General features: G+C 28.7%; 1 protein-coding gene across 1 annotated transcript; it reads left to right on the forward strand.

Moving 5' to 3' along the window:
• Window positions 1–3,434: 3,434 nt before the first annotated feature.
• LOC119687575 (very long-chain specific acyl-CoA dehydrogenase, mitochondrial) lies at window positions 3,435–7,145 on the forward strand. Its single transcript, XM_038101933.1, has 5 exons — window positions 3,435–3,625; window positions 4,316–4,505; window positions 4,879–5,370; window positions 5,767–6,756; window positions 6,938–7,145. Exons 1-5 carry the CDS (start codon window positions 3,552–3,554, stop codon window positions 7,076–7,078), a joined length of 1,887 nt encoding a protein of 628 aa, XP_037957861.1. The 5' UTR covers window positions 3,435–3,551; the 3' UTR covers window positions 7,079–7,145.
• Window positions 7,146–9,259: the final 2,114 nt, after the last annotated feature.

Consider the following 9,259-nt stretch of genomic DNA (forward strand, 5'->3'; position numbering starts at 1 on the left):
TTATATATCAAAAACTAAACTGCGGTTTGGGATAGTAAATATCTATCAGTCTGGTTTGAGTCAAATCGTGATGTCAAACAAGGTTGTCTTCTAAGTCCACTACTTTTTGCGCTGTATGTAGATAACATATCGGGTATTTTGCCTGGTGGAGTTTGTTTAGGTTCACAATGTTTTAAAGTATTAATGTATGCGGACGATATTCTTGTGAAAGACATCAGAGGTAGAAAAGCAAGGACCGATAGTTGGAACTTAAATGGGGTAGAACTAGAGGTAGTAAATGAATTTAAATATTTGGGAGTACTAATGACGTCGAATATGAATTTAGCAAATCACAGTCGACAATTAATCTCTCTATCTATTTCATTTACTTTTTGTTAGGATCATTGTATTATAAAAACATATCTGTAATAGCGATAAATTAAAAAACTTTTAAGGCCCAGTTAGACGGTAGGTAACGTAAGAAATTAATTCAAAGCGAAATGCACAACCAACCAAACCTGCGTATTTGATTGGAACGATATAAACAAAAGTGGCGAACTTAGACACAAAATGGAAAAATCAAATTCAATTAGATTTTGAAGTTAAGCACATTTAAAAATTGTGCTCAGTTGCTTGCGAAACCTTGATGAGGGTGAGTGCGTTGCAATAATGTGCGGATTATGTTTATTACAACTAGAGTTGATAAAAAATTAAGAACTCTGGTTTGATTGAGGTTTAATATAAAACTCAAAATGATTATTTTCCTTATAATACAATTAAAATTATAGAAAATAATAATGTTTTGTTTGTTTTATTTTCAATTTAAACATATGAAAGATAATGTCATTAACAATTTGTCTTCAATTTTAAATAAAATAATTTCGTGATTATTTTGACATTTTATTATTTTAACATTTTGAAAATATTTTGTTTACAAGTTCAAATGTCTAAGACCACCTTAATTTAAAGCAAAATTTTCATTTCGTTTCTCCTTAATTTCCTACCTTACCTACCGTCTAACTGGGTCTTTACTTACTTAATATATTTATGTATAATAAATATAAAATAATAATATATAATATATTATAATATATATATTATATATATAATATAATATTTGTAATATATTAATGATATATAATATATTATATAATAATTATATAATATTTTTATAAGTATATAAATTTTAATTTCAACAAATAATCGCAAATGGTCAACTATAACATGAGTGACAGTGAATGTGTCAAACACGCAATAGTGGGAATTGGAATTAGCGGGAAACGTCTGGTTGGCATTCGTTGCGTTGAGCTGTTCACCATAATATTCTCTATTAAAAATTTTATATACGTTTATTTTTGTAGTATTACTATATCATCATTAAAAGTTATATTAAAATATATTTTTAAGCAATAGCTTTAAAGCTAATTAACTTTTCTTTGCCACTGCTGCGTTTAATGCGGCAATAGCTGCTGTTATGATTTCTTTTTGCACCAATATCTTGTACTTTCTGTTATTTTCGTATTCAAATGAAATTGTGCAATTAGATACGATAGCGATTAACAGCTGTTAATGTTTTCCCTGCGAAATCAATAGCATAAATCAACTTATAACCACGAATTAAAATGGATAAAACTTTTTTTGAACTACTTTTGTGCAATAATATCAAAAATCGTTAAAACTGTCTTTTGTTCTATCATTTAAATATCTTTCGAAAGACGTTTAACAATATGCGTTTTCGATGACTCGCTAAGCGAGACATTGGCATCACTGTTGCAATTTGTCAAGTGTTATGTTTTGGCAGATAAAAAATCTTGCGTATGTGCACATTATGCAAACATATTACATTTTTTATAAAAATAAATAATTAATTAAATTAAATTAAATTGAAAATAAAAATGAGTACAGAATTAAAAGGAATGGCAAAAATGTTGAAAATTTAAAACTTTGAAATTTTTCCTTTTTTTCCAATTTTCATATATATAAAATTTTTGAACTTTGTTTGAATTTTTGTTTATATATAATTTTTGACATATATATATATGTCAAATTCGTTGGAATTTTCAATGAAAGTTCATAATAGTTCGTTTAATGCGTTGGTAACACTTTTTTTTTTACTGGCTGTAGTGTGTGGCTAGTATACCTAGATAGAGAAAATTGTATTATCGTTAGTATAGGCCAGCAACTTGCTATTTTTTGCCATACTTTTGAGCCACCGAAAACGCCTGATCTTTGCTAAAATTGTCCTGTAAGTATGTAACAACAATTGTATGACATTTTCTTCCATTCTTATATCAATTAATTCGATTTATTGGAATAATATTAGGCCTTTTCGGTGGCTCGCAAGTACGGCAAAAAATGCATGTTGGCCTATGTTGGCCACGCGAGTCATTGGCATCACTGTTGCAATCTGTCAAATGTTTTGTTTTGACAAACAGCAGATCTTGTATATGTGCATATAAATCAAATATATATTTATAAAAATATTATAAAATTAAAATGAACACGGAATTAAAAGGAATGGTAAGAATATTGGAAATTTAAAAATAAAACACTAAGATAAGTAAATTTTTGTAGGTACTGTCGATGTTGGGAGAAGGAAGCAACGTTTTGCAGTGGCCGAGGGATGCAAGTTGTTTCACGGATTTTTTTAAATGTTATGAATGCCGCAACAACCTCCTCTGAAGATTCTCTTCCTTTCGTGTCAAGTAGCCTCTAGAAAACAATTCGTTTCCTTTGTGGTCCATAGTTTGCGTGTATTTCTATAAAAAATTTTTTAGAAAAACTTCAAAAATTATGTTTGTTTATTAATTTTACGTATGTAAACTACAAATTAAATGAAATAAAATAAATGTTACTTGGGAATAACTAACATAATAAAAAATTCAATGTGCTTAATACTTACGATTTCTCCATTCTTATTATTTCTTCATTACTTTTCAAGATTTTTCAAATTTTTGAATTCTGTTTGAATTTTTATTTCCTCAATTTTTGACATTTGATTGCACTATTCGTTGGAATTTTCAATGAAGGTTCACAATAGTTCGCTTATTGCGTTGGTAACATTTTTTTTTTTACTGGCCGATGTCGTTGGCCAGCATAACTATGCTGGCCGAGGTAGAGAAAATAGTGTTGTTGTTTTGCATACATTGCGGCCAGTATAGGCCTGCATAGGCCAACAACTTGCTGTTTTTTGCCGTACTTGCGAGCCACCGAATACGCCTATTAATTATTGCAATTAATGCTGCAGACTGATCAGACTATAATGCCATATGTTGATGTAGATACTGTTAATTGAAATGAGTAATGGAGTTTAAACAGACTACTGCTCTCAGTGAAAAAAACAGAATCCGTTCCTGTACAAGTGTTCTTTGACCAATATAATCCACCATATGCTTGTTTTTGTTTACGTAACAATCATAACTTATAACATACCTGTACAAAAGAGATAACAGCCCAGAGTTAAAAACAAGTGTTCTGCTTCATAAAACCGTGGCAACATATCAACATCAGTGTGTTGTGTTTTCTGTTGGAGTGCAAAGTTCATAATTGTTATTGAGTTCAATTTCGTAAAAATGATAAAAGCAGGCTTAAACAGGAATCTTTTAAAAAATTCGACAATAAAGGATTATTATAGAAATATTTTGAGGTAAGTTAATAAATGAAACAAGTGTAGAAGAAGATAGAAATTAATGTTAATGAAAATTAACATGGACTTCTTTACTAAAATAGTTGGAGGTCATATAAAATGATTTATATTTTTACTGGCAGGTATTAAGAAATTTTTTTATTTTGTAATATTGCAATTATTAATTAAAATTTGATGTAAATAAAATAGTTGCTCGGACGGACAGACGGAGTCAACTCTTTCGGATATGATAAATCATAATTAGGATTAACATGTAAACATTACTATATGTGAACTATTTATGTTAATTGAAGGAAATTAGAAGTCCACAAGCGATGACACATAATGGTTAATATGTAATAAATAATCTTGTACGCGTTTGCGAAGGACCACGTATATTGTATATATATATATATTGACTCGGAACTTATGTTCAATTAATTTATTTCACTGTAATCCTAGCGATAATGGCTCCGTTGTCTGCTTATAATAAATATGATATTAATAACAGTTTTGCAAGCTTTTACAGAGAAGCGAACACTGACTCCAAAATTGTATACATATTTTTCTTTAACTTTCACCATTGTTTAGTTTACGTTTTATATTCAACAATAGACGATTTGAAAGTTTGCACTAGTTACCACATTAAATTATATGAAAACATACATATAGAACAATTATATAACATAATTTATTACTGATTATTTTTAGATGCCAGGCTTCCACATTGCCGAAAGCGAAGCCAAGTGCAGAACCAAAAGTTGAAAATACTTCGTTTATGGCTAATATATTTAGAGGAAATTTAGTTTCTACGCAAGTATTTCCATATCCCGATGTCCTCACAATAGAGCAAAAAGAATTAACAGCAAGCTTGATTAATCCATTTGAAAAGTTTTTCTCTGTAAGTTTTTTTTAAGTTTTATAAATATTGAATTAAAATAAATTCATTGTATTTTGTAGTTGATTTTTTATTTTACATTAAAAAAAAATATCACTTTCATATATATACTATTCAAAATTCTTTCTGTTAGTATATAAGATCATTAAGTTTTAACTGCATATTTCAAATATTGAAAATTAACTTTAAGTATATAAAACATGCAAAATATATATACGGGGTAATACTGCTCTCTGCGCAGATTGCTTAAAGAAGCATTTTCTACTTTTAAATTCTTATTTGAACTGTTGTCAGTTAAATTATTTATTCGCTTAGATACAATATTAGCATAATGCATAATATAATAATACGAATAATATGTAATACTTTATTTCAGGATGTTAACAACGCTGCTGTTAATGATGCAAATTCTCAAATTGAGGAAAATACTCTTGAAAAATTATGGGAATTAGGTGCGTTTGGAATACAAGTTCCAAATGATTACGGTGGACTTGGCCTAAATAATACTCAATATGCACGTTTGTGTGAAATTGTTGGTGCTAATGACTTAGGTTTAGGAATTACTATCGGTGCACATCAAAGCATTGGGTTTAAGGGTATTTTACTATTTGGAACAGATGCGCAAAAGGAAAAATATTTACCAAAAGTATCAACTGAAAAAGTCTATGCTGCATTTGCATTAACAGAACCAAGTTCTGGATCTGATGCGAATTCTATAAGATGTCGTGCCGTGAAAAGTGCTGATGGAAAATATTTTATTTTAAATGGTTCAAAAATTTGGATTTCAAATGGAGGTATTGCGGATATAATGACCGTTTTTGCACAGACAGAACAAACTGATCCTAAAACTGGCAAAACGGTGGATAAGGCAAGTTAAAAAAAGTACAAAATTATTTGACAATTAGTTTTCAGTTTTTTGCATTTCAAGTTAGAGATTCTAAGAAAATTTTTAGAAAAAATTTTTGAAAACAACTACAAGTTTTTACTATTATTAAAAAATTAATAGTTTTATATGAATATTAAACGATTATTTTAAAATTTAATAAAAAGATATATCACAAATACGTTGTCCGACGCTAGGTCATTCCTTATACTTTTTTAAATATTTATATTTAAATGACATGATTAGATTAACCTTGTGATCATCATGCCCTTCATTTAAATGATAAATAACTACATAAAGATATCTGTTTTTTATATAACATATTCGAATAATTTCAGCCTTCTAATGAATGTATTATCCACATTTTTCATTTTCTTATAGGTCACCGCTTTTATAGTCGAAAGGTCTTTTGGTGGCGTAACTAATGGACCTCCAGAGAAAAAAATGGGCATAAAAGCTTCAAACACAGCTGAAGTTTATTTCGAAGATGTAAAAATTCCAATAGAAAATGTGTTAGGAAAGGAAGGAGAAGGTTTTAAAGTGGCAATGAATATATTAAATAATGGAAGATTTGGAATGGGAGCAACATTATCTGGTACTATGAAAATTTGCATTCAGAAAGCGACGGAACATGCTAATAATAGAGTTCAATTTGGTAATAAAATAAAAAATTATGAAGCTATTAAAGAAAAGTTAGCCCAAATGAGTATGGTACAATACGCTACTGAATCGATGGCTTATGCAATATCACAAAATATGGATGACGGAAGTGAAAATTATCATTTAGAAGCTGCTATATCAAAAGTATTTGCATCTGAATCAGCTTGGTTTGTTTGTGATGAAGCTATACAAATTTTAGGCGGAATGGGTTTTATGAAAGACACAGGTTTAGAACGTGTTATGCGTGACTTAAGAATTTTCCGAATTTTTGAAGGAACTAATGATATACTTCGTCTTTTTGTTGCTTTGACTGGTATTCAATATTCTGGATCTCATCTTAAAGAATTACAAAAGGCTTTAAAAAATCCAACTAATAATTTGGGTCTTCTTTTTAAAGAAGTGACGCGACGTGCATCAGCTTCTGTTGGCTTAAGATCAACTGATTTAAGCCCATATGTTATTAATGAACTACAACCTTATGCCAAAAAAACAGCCTTGTGTATTGATTTATTTGGCGAGGCCGTTGAATCACTTCTAATTAAGCACGGTAAGGATATTATTCACCAACAATATGTGTTGAAGAGATTGGCTGATGCTGCAATAGATATCTATGCAATGGTTGTAACGCTGTCTCGTTCTAGTAGGGCTGTATTATTAGGATATGATTCAGCACAACATGAAGTTATGTTAACAAAAGCATGGTGTATGCAGGTAATTTATTTTTTTACATCTAAAGTAGATTACTAAAAATATAACAAATCTAAATGTAGATTAGATCTGCCGTAAAAGTTTTGTGCAATAGTTTTTGCAAAATGTAAAACATTAGAAAAAAACGGAAATACTATATAAAATTATTTTTTCTAGTCAATTTAATTTTTATTTTCCATTTCAGGCTTCTGAACGTTGTGAAAATAATCTCAAAAAAACATCTTCGAGTACGCAAATGGAACTAAATTCAAAAATGACAATAATTGCGAACGAAATTTTCGAAAATAATGGAGTAAAAGCAACTCATGTTCTTGATAAATTTTAATAGTTGAATTTAAACGTTAATATGATAAGTGTATATTAAAAATAGATAGATAATAGTTTTTAATAGTCAATTGTTTATTTTTTTATAATACATATGTATGATATATATTCATTTCTTACTAACCATGTATACAATAACAAAAGTTTTTTAAATAAAATAAGTTCTTATGAATCAAATGTACCTTCAAACCATAGTTCCCATTGTTGTTATTAAAAGTTTTTTGTTCTAAGCAAAATTTTAGCGCACAAATATAAATATATAATATTATATGCATTTTTGACCTATGTTATCGAAACTATAAAAGGACTCAGCAAGAGCTGTCTTGGCGGAATTGAACTCAGGTATACTTTAGGCTAAACAGATACGCATAATTATATTAATTTTCAACATATACTCCAACTGCCGTTCTTGTCCTCTTGATATTGATCTATATCAATTGATGCTCTATTGATCTTTTGCTTAGTCTCATTAAAGTAGTTCGGTTTCTTCGTCTCAGCCAGGCTAGATTTATTTAAATTTCACTAAATTGGTATTCCAAATATTCGGAATAAAATATTAAACAATATAACTCGTATTAATATGCAGTACACTAACAATTTTAAAATTAATATTATATGTATTATCAATGCGAGGTAAAGTTTTAATCAAACTTATTTAATAACCACCTATAATAGTGTTAATGTTTTAAGCTTTTTACTGCAACATTGGACCAATTTCCGTCAATTTTGATGGAAATGCTATTGAGCAACTCGAATTTTTACCTCCTGCAGTTAGATTTACAGCCTACCCAATGGAATTAGCTACTCATGGTTGTTTTAAGACAGAAGAGATTGAACATCATGTAGGAAAACACCACTCTTGAGAAATGCTTCAAACATACCTTCATTATTTCCTTTTAAAAGAAAGGACAGAAATACGGACAAGGATGTTCATTGTGAAAAAGTTGATAAGTTAATTGGCAGCAAATATAAGATAAAAAAATAAACAAATTAATAAAAACAAATAAAAACTTTCTTATCAATGGTTTGAAATCACACTTTTTGAATTTTAACACGTTTTTGTTAGAGACCCTGATAGCTAGAAGAAATATGAATTGAAGACATCAGCAATCCAAAAAAAAAAAAAGATAAAGTATAATACTTCTGTGGTATATGCGAATAATTTAATAAAATTTTATTCTGATAAAATTCCTTTTTTACAATTTGTTATACGTATATGCAATATAGTTTAAAATTTTTACTAATAACTTAAAATGGACACATAAATAGACAAAATCAAATGACATATAAGTAAATTAATTAATTTTTTACGCTAACAAAATTTTATTTCAGAAAAAGTTTTTCTCTAATAATTTCAGAAGTATATTTATTTACTTACATATCTTTAAAGAATTTAAAACCAATAAATAATATAATACAAAATTAACTCATAACGAATTAAAATAAAGAACTTTTTCAAATTGCATTAAACAATTAAATTTATATTGTGACGTCACGATTAAATTCTTAAACAGAAAATAAGAAGACGTAATGACATTGACCTCAAGATCAAGTTAAGAAACCTTACCCTATACATTGAATTAAGACAATTAACTGATATAAAAAAGATTCAGATTTTAAAAGTTTTTACCAACCTGACCTTAGCGATATTTAATTGATCTCAGGTCAAAGTTTGACAAATTAAGACTAACTTTCCCACACCTTCCATCCTACCCCATCTATGCGTCTGCAACAACAGAATTAGTATATTAAAATTAAAGTAAATTTAAAATTATTAATTAATTTAATAGAGAATTTTAGAGTTTTTCTACTGAATACTGAAATTTCTAATGCACTGCGGGACTCCAATGTTTGATTTTAATATTTTCACTGAGTATTTTGAAGAATTCTAACATCAGAAGTACTAACGTAACCCATCAACAAGATAATATAGATAACATTGGTTTTATAATGTTGGTATATAAAAATATTTATATAACAACTTGCTGATAATGAGCAAGGACTTGCTGATAATGAGCAAGGACTTGCTGATAATGAGCAAGGACTTGCTGATAATGAGCAAGGACTTGCTGATAATGAGCAAGGACTTGCTGATAATGAGCAAGGACTTGCTGACAATGAGCAAGGACTTGCTGACAATGAGCAAGGACTTGCTGACAATGAGCAAGGACTTGCTGACAAT

The sequence above is a fragment of the Teleopsis dalmanni genome, chromosome X (genome assembly GCF_002237135.1).
Source record: "Teleopsis dalmanni isolate 2A chromosome X, ASM223713v2, whole genome shotgun sequence".
NCBI classification, from domain to species: Eukaryota; Metazoa; Arthropoda; class Insecta; order Diptera; family Diopsidae; genus Teleopsis; species Teleopsis dalmanni.

Excerpts from the sequence above, each read along its gene's own strand:
- LOC119687575 (XM_038101933.1), top strand. The coding sequence starts at position 3,552 with ATGATAAAAGCAGGCTTAAACAGGAATCTTTTAAAAAATTCGACAATA. Across the intron at positions 3,626-4,315 it reads TATTATAGAAATATTTTGAG|ATGCCAGGCTTCCACATTGC; the intron begins GTAAGTTAATAA and ends GATTATTTTTAG. Across the intron at positions 6,757-6,937 it reads CAAAAGCATGGTGTATGCAG|GCTTCTGAACGTTGTGAAAA; the intron begins GTAATTTATTTT and ends TTTCCATTTCAG.